The sequence below is a fragment of the Dasypus novemcinctus genome, chromosome 2 (assembly GCF_030445035.2).
Source record: "Dasypus novemcinctus isolate mDasNov1 chromosome 2, mDasNov1.1.hap2, whole genome shotgun sequence".
Taxonomy (NCBI): domain Eukaryota; kingdom Metazoa; phylum Chordata; class Mammalia; order Cingulata; family Dasypodidae; genus Dasypus; species Dasypus novemcinctus.
Window position 1 is genome coordinate 158,007,896 of NC_080674.1, and position 18,886 is coordinate 158,026,781.

At 37.9% G+C, this 18,886-nt stretch overlaps 2 protein-coding genes across 2 annotated transcripts; both read left to right on the top strand.

Annotated features, from left to right (window-relative positions):
- Positions 1-482: 482 nt before the first annotated feature.
- On the top strand, positions 483-4,006 carry SPINK7 (serine peptidase inhibitor Kazal type 7). Its single transcript, XM_004460683.2, has 4 exons — positions 483-543; positions 1,389-1,414; positions 2,157-2,281; positions 3,728-4,006. The coding sequence occupies exons 1-4, from the start codon at positions 483-485 to the stop codon at positions 3,771-3,773; spliced, it is 258 nt and encodes an 85-aa protein (XP_004460740.1). The 3' UTR covers positions 3,774-4,006.
- A 9,875-nt stretch (positions 4,007-13,881) lies between these two features.
- SPINK9 (serine peptidase inhibitor Kazal type 9) lies at positions 13,882-18,576 on the top strand. The gene is made up of 5 exons (XM_004460682.4): positions 13,882-13,982; positions 15,068-15,261; positions 16,047-16,075; positions 17,258-17,385; positions 18,385-18,576. The coding sequence occupies exons 2-5, from the start codon at positions 15,207-15,209 to the stop codon at positions 18,428-18,430; spliced, it is 258 nt and encodes an 85-aa protein (XP_004460739.1). The 5' UTR covers positions 13,882-13,982; positions 15,068-15,206; the 3' UTR covers positions 18,431-18,576.
- Positions 18,577-18,886: the final 310 nt, after the last annotated feature.

Genomic DNA, 18,886 nt, shown 5'->3' on the forward strand with positions numbered 1-18,886 from the left:
TGTTTCCTTATTTTCTTATTGTCTCAAGAAATAAAACAACATTTTCCCAAGAGGTAAAATATAAACACAGGAACAATCTGTATAATACGGGTTAATATCCTCCATTTTGGTGAAATAAACAAAATTTGATATTTCCCTTTATGTGATAACTAGGCCAAGCAGCTCATACTTACTCTCTTTTATTCTATGAAGTTTAGAATCTAAGTAATAGCCTCCACCTATGGGGTAGGCAGAAAAATACTTCTCACCTCAAATCAATTTAGCCAGAAAGGAAGTAGCAATTGAGCGACAAGGACTGCAACACCACCCAGGGTGTGACATCTGCTCAGAAATCCTCTCAGGGTCAGAACTGGCTCTGGATGACCTCATAGGAAAGGTGGAGAGGCTGCCTTCACATATATATAGGACCTCTCCTCTCAAGCATGGTCGACACAGCCGTGGTGTCTTCTCTGACCAGCCTCTGCAACATGGCTGTCTCCACCATGAAGGCTGTTGGGGGTCTCCTTCTGCTCTGTACGGTGGCCCATTTCTGCAGCAGGGCAGGTGAGTGATGGGTGAACAGTGCCCCATGCAGCCACTCAGCTTTTTTTCCACAAAACCCATCATTGGGTGTGAGCATCTGAGAGAAACGTGTGGTTGTAGGGCTTTAAGGTGTACTGGTTGGCAATAAAAATGGCCCTAGTCTGGGAAGGGAGGCTCTTAGGCCCCATGTAGTTGTTAGCAGACTTGGGCTAATGTTTTTGCCTTTCAAGGATTCTGATTTCCATTTATGGAAGAAAAAAGTGAACTAATTTCTCCGTAATTCTACCACTCCATAATGACACTGGAAATGCTAAGTAGTATTAGATACTATTCTTCTGTGAAATGATATAGAACTTGGATGTCTTTCTAGATCAATCCAGGAGAATCAAAATAAAACACAAATCTCCATAGGCCAGGAGTCCTCCATTAAACTTTTATATGGCACAAAATTCATTAAGGTAAGGATCTAGCACTTTTAAGGTATTCAATACCTTCCTTTATCTTAATTAGGAGGGAGAGTGTATTAAAGATGAGGCTTTAAGCTCTTAGAACTGTGACTGCAATACTGCTTATATTATTGTTACCTGAGTTTGAATTAAAGACACAATGAGGTCTAGAAAACATCCAGTGGCAAATCAAGGGAAAAAATTTGGATAGCTCTCGTGTCTGAACCCAGGGCTTTCCTGACACAATGGCCCATTGGTCATTCATCTTCTTTAGTGAATAACTGAATAGCTAGAATTTTGTATTTAGAATGGGATATGTGCTAAGGCTGATTGTTAACCTATAAGACCAAACTTATATTAAATAATAAGGTTTCAAGGCTTGGCTTTATTTTAACATTTCAATCTGCATTTCTCTTTCAGAAGCTGCAAGTCTGTCTTTAAGAACGGTAAGTACAGTATGGACATTGCACAAAATTTTCATTTCCATTCCTATTGGCTCTCATTTACTCAACAAATATTTATGGAGCATATATGTAGGATTAATGCAGTGTGTTTAGGGAGCCTCTGCGAGAGGATAGACAAAAACAAAAAAAATGGAGTCTGTTCTCCAAAACACAGTTGCAGGAACACGTCATACATATAAATAACCATATACGGTACACCTATTCCAGATATAAAGGAGAGAGAGAGGGATAGCTGCCATCTGAGAGGTTGGTAAATTCTTCATGGAAGGTGCAACCTGTGAGAGGCAGGTCAGGTTTCTTATGGTTAATTACAGAAGCTCTGGAGTCAATTCTCAACTCTACTATTGAGCAGCACACATCTTATTCAAGTTGTCTTTCTCCTGCTAAGCTTTAATTTCCTGCTCTCTAAATAGGGAACCCAGTAGTGTCTACCCTATTCAGATGTTGTGCAAATATAAAAAATAAAATTCAGATAAAATGCAGATTTACTGCCTGCAACAGAAATGTGCAGCAGTTGCTAAATGGGTGTAGTGGTAGTAATCAAAGTGCTGGTGGTAATGCTATTATTTGTCATCATGCTAATGACAGCACTAATACAAGGAGCTAAAGCCTCAGAATAATTGACCTGGGACTTCCAGGATGACATGCGTGATGTCTGTCCAATAGAGCATAGCTTACCTTGGGGCTGGGAGAAAAATCAGCAACTTCTTCGTTTCTGTCACAGGTGGACTGCAGCATTTATAAGAAATACCCAGTGGTGGCCATCCCGTGCCCCATCACGTACTTGCCTGTTTGTGGCTCTGACTACATCACCTATGGGAATGAATGCCTCTTGTGTACTGAGAGCTTGTGAGTACTTCCCAGGAAGAAAAGGGAAGTTTGTTTCCAGTGTCCTCCATTGCAAACCCCTCCTCCTTCCAGGAGCCTACTTAACTCTCCATAAGCTGTGCTTCATTCCCACCCAGAAGCAGCTGATGGGAATTGAAAACTGACTGCCTCACAGTCAGCCCAGGGTTGGGTCATGTCCTCTACCAGCTTGGGTGGGTCCCATCCTGTCACAGAACCTCTCAGTCCTGTCTGTCAACAAGACCATGAATTTTCAAACTGTTTTTCCTACAATCCAGAGGTCCTGTAGAGACATGTCATGAGTCAGAGGCACTAAAAAAGTTAAGGGAGAAACTGTAGGGTGGCCTGCAACCCCTACTTCAGCTTTTGACTGCTTTAAGTAATGGAGCTCCACACTATATCTTGTTTAAAGAAAGGGGCATGAGCAGAATTCCCCCAAAATTCATGTAATATATTGGTTTTCAATTTTTTTTAACTGTGCACACCCCAAAAATTAAAACAAGCATTCTATATGAGTTCTATGATACCTTAATAGCCTCAATTGAGCTTGATTCTTGGGCAAAGTTTGGCTGAAGGTCCTTTATCTTATCCAATTTCCTAGTGGTTTTAAACATCTGAACTCTAAGTGGAATAAAGCTACCACAAAGGTGATTTTACTTTCATCTAAAATAGGGAATGAAAATAGTTAGAACTTAGATGAGAATCCCACAGGCATGTTCAGCTTAAGCATTTCATTTGGCCTGCACTGTGTTTTTGAGGGCAATGTAATTAACTAGGGAAATGTCACTTCCTTTTTGCAGGACATCCAATTCAGCACTACTGTCTTACATCAAGGTCACTTTGCTCATTGTTGATTTCCTGATCCTTTTAGGCCACCAAATTTTGGCCACTTATTTTAGATCTTGTGTGTTTTTTTACTTCACTATTGTGAATATCTTAGCAAGTTAGAATATCAAATTAGGTCTTCAGTCCAGAAGGACAGGCCTACACATTTCTTTCCAGTTCAGGAAATTTTATTTCAAAAAAAGGAAGATTCTTCAACAGGTCTACAGTCTGGACCCCTGACCTAGAAATTAACTCATGTTTAAGGGTCACTGAAAAGGAAATGTGGTTGAATTCCTCTGTAATGCCAAATCCAGGAGAGGCTGAGGGGCGAGCCACCTCACCTTTCATCATCACCCGTTGGCTTTGTTGTTTTAAGACACTGGGTGTTCACCCTGGGCTCTGGGATTAGTGGAGTCAGCCACGTGGGTGGGAGCCTCACTGCACTTGGCATATTCTGCCCCTGCCTCTGTAGGAATCTCCATTTAACAAGAGCTTTCCATCATAGGACTCAGTTTCCTCATTTGTAAAATGAGGTTTTACCTCATGATCCTTATACCTCCTTTCAGTTCTAATATTCTATAAAATTCCTTTTTGTATTAATGAATCTTATTATCTGTCTCTTAGGAAAAATTATGGAAAAGTTCAATTTCTTCATGAAGGAGCATGCTAACTTCTTCACTTCTTCACGGAAATAGGAACAGAACGATGAAATCCTCATTGTCACCTACATAATCCTCAGACTCTAACCGCCTTTCCCTCATTTTAGTTGAGGTGCTGAGTGAGCATCAGAGCACCATTCAGAGTCATCATTTTTGGGTAAAGAAAACTGTTGTGCTTCCTTTTCAAACTTACGTTTCACTGACTGAATAGCTATTTTTTTGTAACTCAATAAAAAAATCCCCTAAGTTTATTTTTACTTCTGTTGCTCTTTGTTTCTTAAATCAGGATGTAAAATCTTAGGTTAGGGGGGAAAAAAAAAGCTAACAAACTTACAAAGTTTGTTGCTCAAGAGAAATGTTTGCTCTGTGAGTCTGTTTAACTTGCTTAGTTCATATCAGTGAGGTCATGCGATATTTGTCCTCAGTGACTTGCTTACTTCACTCAAAATATGGTCTTCAAGAATCATTCACATTGTTGTGTGTCAATACTTCATTCCTTCTTAGAGCTGAGTAATATTCCAAGGTAAGGCCCATTTATAATTTTCTTCCACATGGTTCTTACACCTCTTTTATCTGAACCTATAATTAGCACTATACCCATTAAATATGTGTCCCAGAGTCATAGGTCTTCTGGCTGTGCACATGCTGGTCAAGCCCTGAATCTATGAATCTCAGTGGAGTTGCAGCCAACACCGACTCTCAGATTCTTTGGACTCACTGAGGACAGCTAACAAAAGGATGATGATGGACAATGCCCATCCCAAAAAACTGATACTATCTACAACTGCAAGTAAGACAATGACATCCACCTGCCCCATGGGATCTAAGCACCCTCTCAATCGGATACAGGGTAGGCATCACCATATTAAAATCCTCCATATTGAGTAATGAATAAACATAAGGGGAATGCAACTATGGACTAAAGTCGACTTATAATTATTCTAGTAATGGAAGAACTTGTAACATTGATATAAAGACAGTGGTTCTGAGATTCTGAGGGGAGGGAGAGGGAAGAATAGGTGTAATATGGGGCATTTTAGGGACATGAGAATTGTTCTGCATGATATTGCTATGATGGATACATGCCATTATACATATAGTCAAAACATATAAAATTGTTTGATGTAAAGTGTAAACAATAATGTAAACCACAGACCATAGTTAGAAGTAATGCTTCAATGTGTGTTCATCTATTGTGACAAACGTACCAGACGAATGAAAGATTTTGTTAAGGGGGAAAGTGTAGGAGGGGCAGGAGGTGGGGTATATGGGAATCCTTTATATTTTTGACATAATATTTCTGTAATCTAAATCTTCTTTAAAAATAAAAGAAAATTTTGTACAAAAATTCTCAAGTGGCTTTAATGAAACACACACTCAAAAAACACCCATACATATACACAAATACCAGTGAACACATCACCCCCTCCCTGAGACTTTACTAGTCAGCAATCACATCTGGAACTAGTCCATAGACCACACCAGATTCTTATACCCGTCCCATTCCCAAAGTTCCTTCATTCTAACCAATAAACCCCAGAAGGGAGATTTTCATGCCCATTTCCTCATAGAAGCATTCCACAATTGTTCTCTTCTTACCTCTCTCAGCTATCCTTCTTGCTATAGCCCTGAAAAGATTGCTTGACATGCTCTCTCAGATTATAATTCCATCTCTGTAAAATGTAGATACCACTACTTACTGCTTAGGGGTCAAGAAAATATTGACAATATTGATAAATGGTAAAATCATTTTATATATTTTTATTTTAAATACAGAAATGTATTTCTTAGTGAGGGACTTAGAGTTCTAGATTTCTATGGAGGATGCTTATGTGACCACAATGCCCTGGAGAACTCTCTATCAAAGAGCACAGCACCCAAGAAATAAGTAACTCAGATTGGGCCCTGGTTTACTTTTGTGGCCCCATTTTCTCCTCCCCACATTTACCTCTCCCTTCACTTGCTCAGATACAGCCTTGACCCAGAGATTAACAAAGGATGGTCTAGCCTCTACAGGGCTGCTCCTAAGGTACAAGGAGGTCTGGAAAAAACTTACCTCCACACAGATTCTTCCAGGAGATAGAAGGAATCCGTGGTTTTGGTGGCTGCTGCTTCCCCATCTGCACAAAAGTAAACTGACCTGAAAAGGGACTCACACACCACTGGCTCATGCCTTTATTAAATATTCTATTGTTTGAGAACTATATAAACCACATAGTACCAGACAGTCCCCAAGATCATGACACACCTAACACGGTCAGGACAATAGAGACAAAACGTGAGTCTGAATCAGAGTAAAAGTCAAGGTCAAGTTCAGTAAAGGTCAAATTCAAAGACAATCTCAAGTAAGATTATGGTCAAGTCAACTACGGAAAACTGTAAAGAAGAAAAGAAGGATAAGGAAGAATCTGAGGCAGAGGGAGCAGTTAAAGAGGAGGTAGAAAGGAGATACTGTGATCTGGGAACTGAACGAGCCTGGGCCAGGTGGTCAAATGGAATAGCAAAGGGGCATAGCAAGAGGAGTGAAAAAGGAAATAGGAGCAAGAGAAGCATTGAAAGAAAGTGAGGAACTAGGCCAAAGAGAGAGACAGGAAAGCAATTAACTCCCCCAGAAGTTAACAAGTAAGGGCTAAGCAGAGGCAACCAGAGAAGAATGGGTTCTACAAGAGGAGAAACTTGAAAAGTGGTTAGTTTACATGTGACTATAGCTATGCAACCTGAACTACTGGGAGATGTTTATTCTCTAGGAGTTAGACTGTAGGTACAGAGGGGAGATAGCAGCATACTGTGGGGCAGCTGAGTCAATGACCCTTTGAATTTATTTATAGTAGTTATAATAATAGTTTGGGCAGATCTTCTAATTTTCCCAACTTGTCAAGATTATCTGCTTCCCCTTCCTTGCTCCTTTCTTGAATGGCCCAAGGTTCTTAATGCTGTTTCATCCTTAATAATCACCATATGCTCAACATCCCTCTCATCTTTTGCCATTCCTGCTGCATCTCCACCCACCCACCGCCCCCCCTCCCCCCCCCCCCCCCCCCCCGTTTCATAATATTCTGGAATACTCTGCAGCTGTTTGTTTCCTCATGAGTTTCTCTCTATAGCAGTCATCTCATCAAACTATTGATTCCTTTCACTTTCCTACTTTTGCAGCTTTTAATAATTATTTACAGATTCCAATCTTTCCATCACTTCTGCTCTCAAGAGAATGTAGAAGCCCCCATTGCCCTGTGCCCGCAGGCTCCACTGCTGCCCGACCCTTTGGCTCTTCCTACATCCTTAGAACTGCTCAGCCTTCAAATGCTGCCATTCTTGTTCTCAGAGTTGCATCAGCCTAACTCTCTTGACTCCTATGAATTGTTCCACTCTACCTAGTTATTTCTTCTTCTCTGATTTATTCCTGGGAGAGACACACCCATGCCCACCTCCATGATTTTCAGCCTCTTCCCTAGTGACTCCTCCCTTTCCCAATGGCCTCTTGTCTGTACCTTCTTCCTTCTCAGCTCTGTCTGCTACTTTTTCTGCTCCCCTGAACCAAATGACTTCACCACTGTCTCTCATCACCTGGGCTACCTCACAGTTTTCCACTCCCATGTTCTCAAACTCACAACTTCTCAGCTCTTTCTCTCATCTTTCTTCTCCCTCTGTCCTCTGTGGCCTAAACATTTTCTCCTCTTTCCTGCTCCATCAGCTATGTCCTCATTGTTTTCTCTATGTTTCTGCTTAGTTGAACAACTCCTTTCCTTTAGCTGCTTTTGTTGACTCATCTGCACCCACTGCCTCCCTTTGAAGGCACAGATCTCCTGAAATAAATTTAAATAAAATATACACATTGTTTCTCCTCTGTTTTTTCTGTTTTTATACCCTGTCAACTGATATCTGGTCTCTCTGCTGTCCTCAGTTCATCACCTGCTCCTCTTTCCAAACACTTTCATTTTTCTAAAGGATTCTTTTCCAGATATTTGCTCATAGCCTGTGATTCTTCTGGCCTTGGAGTTTTGGTTCTCTTAGGTTGCACTCCACTTCTCAGCTCTGAGCTCCCACCCACACAACTGTTTTTTTTCATCAGTTCTTCCCTCTTATTGCTCACAACTGCTCCTGTATGTGTAACCATTTCCCCATCCTGAATTTTTCACATCTGCATGACTCTTCCGATCTGTTATGTTCTTCTGATCATTTCAGTCCCTCTCATCCTCTTATATTTCACCTTCATCTGTATTTCCTCTTCTATCTCTATTTTAAACTTTTCTGGTGCACCCAACCAATCTTTCATACATTATCAGATGTTTCTATCTTCTAAGGAAATTTGATTTCCATGTTGTTCCAGTCGCCTAACTTCCCACTTTCTCCTTTACTTCCTTCAAACTTTTGGCTGAATTTGTACCTCAGCCCTTCTCCGACTGCCATCTCTTTAGCTATCCTTGATACTCAGAAGCTTGTTTCTCTGCTGTCTACTTCTAATCAGTTTTTGTTTTTTATGTAGTTGTTGTTTTGTTTCTGGTGGATGCTTAAATTACCCAGCTTTCTATTTCCTCAGCTGTGCCCTTATCCCATATTATTCTCATATCTTGTATAACTGCATATTCTCTGATGCTCTCGTCTCCTGAGATTTTTCTCCCTTATTCAGTGTGTATGCTATTAGTACTTGCATTAGTTAGCCAAAGGGATACCAGAACTGTTGGCTTTCATAACGGGTATTTATTTGGGGTAGAAACTTACAGTTACCAGGTCATAAAGCTTAAGTTACTTCTCTCACCAAAGTCTGTTGCTGCATGTTGGAGCAAGATGGCTGCCAATGTCTGCAAGGGTTTATCCTCCCTCTTCCTCTTAAGGCTCCGTAGTCTCAGCTTCTTCCATTAGCTGTAGGCTGGGATAAACCTTGTCTCTCTCCTGGGGCTCATTCCTCTCTGGGCTCAGCTGCTCTGTTCTTTCCACAAAGTCAGCTATACACTATCAGTCTCTCTCTCTTCCTGGGGCCTCTGTGCTGTCTATAGAGCATCTTTATTCCTCTGTGTTTTACTCCTGTGTGTTTAATTCCAGGGGCTCCAGCACCCAAAACCCTAACCTATCTCCCCTGCTATGTGGTTTCTCCATGAGTCTCTGCCCACCAAGGGGGCAAGGATGCAACAATCTACTGATGTGACCCAACCAAAGTCTTAATCATAATCTAATCAAGCAGAAGTGAAACCTCAGAAGTTAACGCAATATAGTATGTCCAAAGGAACAGACCAGTTTACAAACATAATCCAATATTTCTTTTTGGAATTCATAAACAATATCAAACTGCTACAATACTTTCTTCTCCAACCTAGCATATCCTAGATTTTAGCTCTTTCTCCCATCTTTTCTTTTGATCTCATAAAATGCTCCAAAATTTTCACCTTTCGCAGATGCTTCTTCTAGTGGTTTTGTCCTCCTCCCATGTGAGACTGGAATGGAGGTAATATCTAGGATGTCCAAAATAATTATAAGTATATACTACTATACTTTCCTATGTGTTTTCTTTCATTTTGAAAATTACATAATTCATCTTCTGTTGTGATACCTCTTGATTTAGTTTATTCTCTGTATTTCCATAACACTTGCTTCCTTCCTTCTATTCTATCTGTTTATCTCCACAAACTATTCCATTAAGCTTCTCCTGGATCATGGTTCCAGCTCAGAGTCTGTCTCATCTCAAATGTTACTATTTATTTTTATACAAGAGGAAAAAAATCTCACTTTTATGGCAATTTAAAATGTTTATTTAAATAGCTACGATTATTTTAAGCAAAAATATCATTCAATGGCAAGCAAGCAATCCAGATTCTTGGGAATGACAAACTGTTTAACCTCATATCAACATATAAGGCTTTCCTTTAACTTTAATAGCAATAAGAGTTCTTTCTTCTTCATAACTAGATATATTAACCTTTTCTCTTTAAAAATCTAAAGTAATGTAAAAATACAAAAATAACAAGGCAAGTAAAAAAGTACAATTAATTTCTAACAATTCATTGCTGAATAATTATGTTTATTTAAAAAAACCATCAAGCATGTAATTTTAATAGCTTAACAGAGGAAAAACCATTTTAAATAGTACAAAGCGAAAAATGTATAACACCTAGAATATTCCTCATAAATGTTTTTAAGGAATGATATGTTTCCATAACTACAAATTCATTTCAGAAATAATTTTATGGTAATAATATTACAGCAAGCATTATTTAAAAAAAACAATGAAATGTTAATCAAAAGGTTTTAAAAGCATATTTTTAGAATAAATTGGCAGCATCTAAGGAGGAGCAGATAAAGGTTTTCTTTTAGCTCTAAGTGGCATCACTTCTCCTTCTCCACTGAAGGGAATTCTGCAAAGGCAGTCCTCATAGCCTCAGTGAATACAGGAATTTTTACTGAAAGATGACCTTGAGTCATTCAGAAAACAATAAGATGAGAGGGGCATGGAATTGTTAAACATTGCTTAGTTTCCATTGCTTACTTCATCCATAAATTATTTTAATGGCAGTGAGGCATACTTAAATGACTGTTGTTGTTTAAATTCACTAATGTGGAACCACTCATTTATCCTAAATACTGGATTAGTTCTGTTTTACTCCCTGCAATGAAATGTGCTAGGTACACAGGATATGGTAGGAAACCGGAAAAGGAAGGCTCCTTTCTCCTGAGGTCTGCCTTCCAGAAATGGGAGGTAGACTATATACAAATAAGTATATAATCATTGGTAATCAGTGCTGTGATGAGAATAAATAAAACAAGGTCATATGACAGTGAGGAAAATGGGAGTTATTTTAAATTGGGTGAGCAAGGAAAGCATCTCTTGATAAATGACATTGGAGATGAAAGAGAACCATATGTGTGAAGACAAGCAGGAAAATGTTCCAGGTGGAACACCTCAAATGCTCTGAGATGGAAAAATTCTCTGTGGACAAAGATCAGGGAGCAAAATAAAGGGTACAAAACGAAATCATCATGATAGGTAAGAGAAATGTTGCTTGATTCTTGGAATAAGAAGTCAGAATGGCACTTGGAATCAGGAGACCAGGATTCTTCTACTGGATCTGTCACAAACAGACCTTGGGCAAGTCCCTGTCTTCTCTGGATTTCAATTTCCTCATGTGTAAAATGAAGTCCCACAGTAAGATAATCTTTAAGGGCACCTCCCATGACTTGACTGAAGTTAATACTCAAGTCAGTGAGAAGAGCTGAAAATTTAACTTAACCAGCTATGTCAGTATTTTGAGTATGCTAGAATTCAAATGTCACAGTTATTATTATGGCCACTCATGCTTCCATTACCTTTAAGATACATTGCCAGGCTTCTCAATATAATCAACTGTATTATGGGAAATTAGAAATTTGAACTTCTTTCTCAGTGTCTGGTATTTCCTGGCCATAATAATACTATGTTTTAGCTTTGAAAAAATTGAACATTGTTGAAAGACATTTACTACTGGGGAGTTATTTCCAAATTCTGAGTTTCAATAAATTGAAATAATGAAAAAAACAGAAGAAAATATAGAAAATTATTGGGTAGGAAAAGTTTCTCTAAACGGAAAGTCAGAAAAATAAGTCAAACTCAGAAGGTAAAAGTATTTGAACACATAAAATATACACATTCTATATGACTAAAATAAAAATTACAAACAAGTATGCTGCAGATAGATGAAAACTGGGGCACATATTTGCAATATGTTTGGAAGACAAAGGATTGATATTCTAAAATTCAGCATATGAAGACATCTTATGAATCAAAAATAAAAGATGAACAACCAATAGAAAAATGAGCAAAGGATGTCATTTTGTTGGAATCTTTTCAGTCCAAGTGATAGAAAAGTCAACTCTAAACAGATGAAAAAAAGAATGAGGTATTACCTCATACATTAGGAAGGTCCAAGGTAGGGGTCCCCTTAGTCAGTTAATTCAATGTCATTCACAACCCAGATGGTTCCACCTTTCTACTCCAGGCTCCATGTGTTGCTCTGTGTTAGACATGCTACAGGGCACAGAATTACTGGTGTTATTTCCAGCAGTCACAGTCCACTTGAAGATGAGGAATTCTTCCTACATGAGGAGGATCCTAACCTGAACTGCCAAGCAGATTTTTCTTCATATTACATTAGCCAGTATGAGATCGCAAACTCCTCTTTCACCAACCACTGTCTAAAGAACTGAGATGACCATAATTGCCTTAAAATCATCATTGCGTTGGAGTTACATGGCTTTCAGTTCTCAGAGCTCTTACCAGGTGGCCAAGTTCCTGAACGTCTCAAAGCACAATCTCACTTGTAAAACAGAGATAATATCTCCTAGCCTGGGTTATTGTGAGAAATTGATAAATAATATGTATACCACATTAACACAGTGTCTGGACAGCAGTGAGGTCCCATTTTACTGGTATTTTATTTTTGCTGTTTATGTTATTAGTCCTATGATTAACTCCCATCTTACTGTCAACACAGTCTAAACTGAGACTGTCTAAACCAGACTCAGGTGTGTCCTAACTCCTTGCCACGAACTTTCCATCTTATCCAGGCTGATCATTAAAGGAGTAGGACCTAACTGAAGGACAGCCTGTCAGCCTGTCATCAATCTATGATATTATCTGTAAAGTTTTCCTCTTTGGGAATCTTAGAGAACTAAATACTCTCAGTCCAGGAAATAATGTGAAATGAAGTGAAGAACATTGGGAAATGAAGTTGAAAGGTTGTCAGGCAGAGGAGAGACTGCAGAAGTCATGGAAAAGTTGAAGATAAATGAGAGCAAAAACTATGAGTAGATTATGCAGAAGAGGTTGAGGAAGCCACATGGAAGAGAGAGAAAAAAGCAGATATGGGTCAAGAGGCAGGATCTCATTAACGACAGAAAGGTGCAATTGCTTCTGCTTTCCTGTTCCAAAGTTCCCAAAGCTACACATCTTAAAACAAAACAAAACAAAAACCTCCCATTAATCAAGGTTTAAGAATAACTTTCTTTTCTTAGTAAAGCAGCCTGAACACAATATCAATTGATGTATGATCTATGATGATTAAAAAACAATATTTATGTATTATAAATTAAATAATGCCTTTTAGATCATATGTCACAGTTATTAGTTAGAAAAAGTATATTTGTTACCTTGTTTTCTAAATATTTTACATATATTAATTAGTTTAATTTTCATGAAAAAACTTTGGAGGTATTTTTTTCCTCAATTCCAATTTACTGATGAAGAAATTGAGGCACAGAAAAGTAACTTGTTCAAGGTCATATAGTGATGAGGTGGCAAAGGTGAGATTTGGACCCAAATAGTCTAGCTTTAGCACCCAAGTTCTTAACCACCTGTGGAGTGTCCCTTTAGTGTAAGTCTATGGAGACTTGCTAAATAAATAGAATGCAAACCCCATGAGGTGCCTAGAAAAGTGCCAGGATCATAGTAGGCGCTCAGTACACCTTGTTCAATGAATTACTACTTTCTGATGCCAAAATCACGTAGGTCAGTAATGATTCCAAGATGGGTCCATTAGAAGCAATTTTATTAAGTATATTTTATATTTTCATGATATAATTACTATTTCTTCACACTATTACCAAATGGAAAATTCTCAATAGGTGATTTCTTCTTGAAATAAGGCATTGCTATTTCCTTGATCTGCAACTGTTATTTCTCTATTGCTTCCAGAGAAGAAACTTACCAACCCATAATTTTCCCACTAATTATAGATATGAAAATTACAATAGAATTACTTTGACTCAAGTCAGAACCTCTAGCCCACTCCCCAACAATGATATATTGTAGTTGCTGGACATGAATCACCAAGAAAAGATTGTTCTTTGTGAACCTGAACCTCCTAAAAGAATGCATCCAAGGAGCTTTCTAAACAAACTGAAGCCTATTCATTTCTTAATTCACTCAAATAACTATATTTCTTCTTACATACTGTGGTCAATTTACAATAACCAGGTGGTGAAATGTTACATTCCATGGGCTTGTCATAGAAGGCCACTCTGATGTGTTGATATAGAAAAACCAACTCGTCTATGTTTGCCTAGGACTTCTTGGTTTTTAGTGCATCCTGGGAAGCCTGTGGTCACCCTGCCTAGAAGCTGAGACCTGTGTCAGGAGTGGACATAGCTAGGGGGAGAAGAGCATGTCCAACAGCAGTGGGAAGTAGCCTGTTGTGTTTTATGTGCAAGATTCCAGAGAAGCCCCAAAACCCCTCACCGTGGCCCTTAATTCAGAGGTAAGTAGAAGCAAGAACAAGCTTTTCTAACTTATCTTTCTTCTGTGGTATCTCCACCAATTCTAAATCTATCCTCCAAGAAACCACAAAGAGGCTTTTCTAAATACAAGTTTCAATATTTTACTCCCCATAAAGAGTCCATTAGTGGACCCCCATTTTATACGGCAAATGTGACTTATCTAATCAGGCCCTGCCTAACCTACCAATCCTATACTCTCTCATTCTCCATTTTGCACATGAACTGAGGATCCACGATTCTCCAAACATCTGTTTGTGGATATGTTTGTGCCTCCATTTGAAATGCCTTTTCCCTCCATTTTCACCAGAAATTATCTTATTTTACTTTAAAGTCCAACTCAAAGAAAAAATTTTTAAGAAAGCCTTCCAACACTCCTGCTGTGTTTCTATAGCAATATCTACATATTCCTACTTAGCATTCATCATATTATGGCCTAATTAGTTCTACTATCAGTCTTCATTTTTATATTCTAAATATAAATATAATACATTGACATCAGGGACTCCTTCAACACTAGCAGAACATAATAGGTATTAGCTCAATAAATGTTCTCTATCTGGTAGACTTTAGGGAGAATGATGAAGAGTCTACCTTAATTCAAAATAAGCTACTGAGGAACTCTTTTTACATTTTCCCTCCTATTACACCACCTTCCCAGAGATGGTTTCTTAGAAAATTTAGTCCCCTTGTAAAGAGCATGGATCACTCACTACTTGTTTCCTCTGTGTCAGTACTTGAGTGTTGATACTCAGTATTGCTAGAAAAGGTAGTATGGTAGAGAACATGCAGTAAGCCTAGTGCAACTGCTTACCTTCAGGGAGACTCAGCTTCCTCATCTGTAAAATAAAACGGTTATAACTGATGGATTTGTTATGAGTTCAAATTGTATAACAAATGTGACAGCACCCATAAAGACTGAAGCATATAAAGAGGTAAGGCAGCAATACAGGAAAGTAATGTCAACTTTATTGGGTCGCATTAGCCATTGAAATGGCATATACAATCAACTGTCTTTTACAAGGAAAGATTCTCATGGCTCAGCAGATGTTTCTGACCTTTTCCCTAGGGCCTGTTCTTATAAAAAGCTGTTTCACACTGGAGGCAGCAATTCTTGAAATATATAAGGCAGGACCCAATTGGGCTGCACAGACACCACAAAGTCACTTTGTTGCCTGCACCTGCCTGCCATAAGCCACTCCAGCACCATGAGAGCAACAGCCTTTGTCCTACTCTTGGCCCTGGCACTTGCAACCATCTTCAGTGAGTATCTCCCTCCTTTCTTTGTCCCTGACCTGATACCATCAGCTCCATAGCATATTCTGCTCATATAATTCTGGGATACTCTTATCACATAGACATTAGGGGGTAGTTTTTTGAAGTGCATTTTTCTATCTCAACTAAGAAATTTCTAAGTTATATGATCTCCAGAGTTGACTGGACCTTAATAGTTACCTAAGGCCAGATTCTTCTCTTCTTACCACTTTCTTGAGTGGTAAGATCCTTGAGAAGTGAGCATCGGGTCTACACTTTCACCTGATATCAGTTTTTATGGGAACCTTACTTCTACAAGCCCAATCCATTGTTTGGCAGGATTAGTTATTAGGTAATATTCTTCTTCCATTATTGAATTGAAATCTATCGCCCCAGAATTTTTAACAAATGGTTAAATGTCTCTCATTTCTACTATATAATAGCAAAAACGCCATATATTTTTTTAAAAACACAAAACTTTTTTTCAATATCTGCTGAGCCCTGATTATGAGGTAAGAAAGAATAAGACAAATATTGCTATGAAAACTTTTTCATCCTTTTGGGTACATTATAATCCCCCTTCAAAGAAGGAAAAAAAAACAACAAACAAACAGAAACAAAGATCTGCATTAAAATATTCCACAATTGACATTACTCTGACACACAATTTAGTAAAGAGCCTCATATTTTTAATATAAGCTAAGAATTGAAACATATGTCACAGATATTTTTCCTAACTGGATTTATTACTTCCAGATTTTAATTCAATTTTCTCATCTTTCTTTTTCCTTCAGACGCAGAATGTGTCAAACAGAGGAAAGCGGTCAGTACACCCATCCTTGTTTAAAATTTCTACTTTCATGGAATTTCTAAGCCAGTATTAGCAGGGAAATATTTGATACTGTAAATTAACTAAATATGTTCATATGTAGGTTCTTTTTTGAGTATCAAAATTGGTATATTTTAAAAACTTATAATTTTCTAAAATGCAGGTGGTAGAAAAAAGCATTGGATTATAAAGTTCTGTGTTCAAATTGCAGCACTGCAATTGTTTGGCCTTGGCAACAGCATTTAATTTCTATTATTGCAAGGATTAAGGTATGGTGTTTGACAGGGATTAAACCTGTGCACCTAGTGAAGCTCAATAAAGGCAAGCCATGATTCTTTAATTTTCAAATGGCTCATATATATTTGTGTTCTTTATCTTAGAGAATGAGGATTTTGATCTAACCTTTTCTTTATGACTCAGAGTAAAAATGACTATTCTTGAGAAAATCTAGTATAGTAGCAAAACCTTTAAACCAGCATTCAGGTAATTTGGGTACTAGCCCAAGCTATACTGTTAATTAGCTGTGTGATACTGGGGTCTGGGCAACTCTCTTCACCTCTTTGAGTCTTCTTTTAAATCTATTAAGGAAAATAACAGGGTTAAGAATATGAACTTTGGAATCAGGCTTGAGTTCAAGCCATCTTTCATGCTTTTGTAGCTACCTAAGAATTAAAAGAGTTAATGAATGTTACACATTTGGCAGTTTCCCACAGACATTGTATTACAAAGATGCTGGTCAGTAGCCATCCCTATACTGTATCTCACACTTGAGTTCAGGTACAACTTTTTGACTGAAAGAGAGAAATAAAGAGGGATAATTCATGCATCAAATTGATCACACCTCCATGTGCTCTCATGAGGGTAGTAATTATAGCTGTGAATGTGTCACATGTTTTGAGAACTGTTTTATCAACACAGTATTGTGGAAAAAATTCTATTTTTATAATAAATTATGAATCTTTAACCAGCTACCATAAAGAATTTTATCACTCATGAGTTTATACCTGACACAGAAATCCTTTATACCTTATATATCTCATATGGGATATATGAGAACATAGAGAACTAGAGCAAGAAACATGAATTCTGATCCCTTCAAACTTGAGTGGAAAATCCTAAATCCCTGGAATAAAGATTTGGATGAAGGATTTGAGGTTTTAAATATGTTTTCTTCAGGTTGACTGCAGTAATTATAAAAAGTTACCACCAGGAGAAGAAAGAGTTTGTCCTGAAATACATGACCCAATTTGTGGCTCTGACGGTAAAACTTATGGCAATGAATGCTCCTTTTGTTCTGCAGTTACGTAAGTATTGAAATATTTTATTTCTTATATTATGTTCAAATGATGTGGTAGGACAAATATACCTCAATTAGACATGGTTTGAAGCATAAGGAATATATGAATCATCAGACATTGACTCTACGGGATAGAACTCACCAAATTTATAGGATTGGGGAGTCCCTGCTGTCATTTTACCCTTATATATCCTGGCAGCAGGAAAGAATAAGACCAACCCTAGAATATTCAAGAGGAAAGGAACCTTAAGGGTGTACTTCTATGTCCATCTACTAATCCAGTGCTTAAACTCCCACTACAAAAGTCACCAGGAAGTCTTGCAGCACATGCCCCATCATTTCTAGGGATAATGAAATCCACCCCTAATATGCCTGCCCACATCTGCTAGAATCAGCCATGTTGTGTAGTGTTCACCTTCAGCACAGGTTGATAAGGTGGAGCTCCATAATGATCGGTACAAAGGGGCAAGACTGAAAAATCCAAAGTCCTTGTTCTATTTCAGAGTATGATTTCTCAACAAGATATACAGTAGAGATACAGTAAAACTTAAATTAAAAAATTAAATGGCCAAAAGTAGTCCTAAGATAAAATATCAGCTCAAAAACCATGAAATTTTGAATGATATACTAGAATATAAAGAAACAGAGTTCCTTTTAAGTTTTTCCAAAATACAAAGACATGAAAACAAGCATATATTTCATACAACAAATAGTTCCAGTTCTTTTCCTAAGAGGAAAAATTACCATCTGTTAGGAAAAGTAGCTTCTAAATGTATACCTCCTTTAAATAAAAAAAAAATTAAAAATCACGTTTTCAGGGAAATAAGATGATTGTGATGTAATTAACACCAGTAACTAAAATACTCCTAAATTACAGTCATTCTTTTTAAAAACGTCAAAAATTGGAGAGGCTTGATACATTTTTTGAGTTCATTGGTGAAGTTTGGATGCTAATGAAATGCCTATGGCCTAAGAGTTTTCATTTCTTGCTATTTTCTCTCCACAGGAAAAATAACAGCACACTTAAATTTGTACGTTTTGGAAAGTGTTGAAGCTATCTTGTGATTCTGAAATATCTTTTAAAGCATCTATTCACAAGAGAAATCTTCCTTTTCCCATATAATCTAAGCCACATTATCTAATCTTATTAGCCCATCTTAATCTGCTTGTAGAATAAAGTAGACCTAAGTGAAATATGTCCAAATCTTGTTTGGGAGTTGAATCTTTTAGATTTCCTTCAATTTTAGTTGATGACTAAGAGTCCACCTTGGTGCCACATCATGGGGGAGGGAAGAGTCTTTGATAACCAAGAGTTGGGAACCAGACAATCAAAAGCCCTAATGATGAGACCTTCCTCTTATCTAGGCTAGGAAAACATGCTCTAGTCATTATTTAGTTCTTAGGTATTCCTGAAATGGAAGCAGATAAGAGTGAGATTTCAGGAACAAGAATTCGGAAATACAGTTTCACTAGATGTCCTCCGTGGCTAAGACACTGAGAGCTGTAAA

Coding starts and splice junctions, on each gene's coding strand:
- SPINK7 (XM_004460683.2), top strand. CDS start 483: ATGAAGGCTGTTGGGGGTCTCCTTCTGCTCTGTACGGTGGCCCATTTC. Junction 544..1,388: donor CCATTTCTGCAGCAGGGCAG/GTGAGTGATGGG, acceptor TTTCTCTTTCAG/AAGCTGCAAGTCTGTCTTTA. Junction 1,415..2,156: donor CAAGTCTGTCTTTAAGAACG/GTAAGTACAGTA, acceptor TTTCTGTCACAG/GTGGACTGCAGCATTTATAA.
- SPINK9 (XM_004460682.4), top strand. CDS start 15,207: ATGAGAGCAACAGCCTTTGTCCTACTCTTGGCCCTGGCACTTGCAACC. Junction 15,262..16,046: donor GGCACTTGCAACCATCTTCA/GTGAGTATCTCC, acceptor TTTTTCCTTCAG/ACGCAGAATGTGTCAAACAG. Junction 17,386..18,384: donor TCCTTTTGTTCTGCAGTTAC/GTAAGTATTGAA, acceptor TTCTCTCCACAG/GAAAAATAACAGCACACTTA.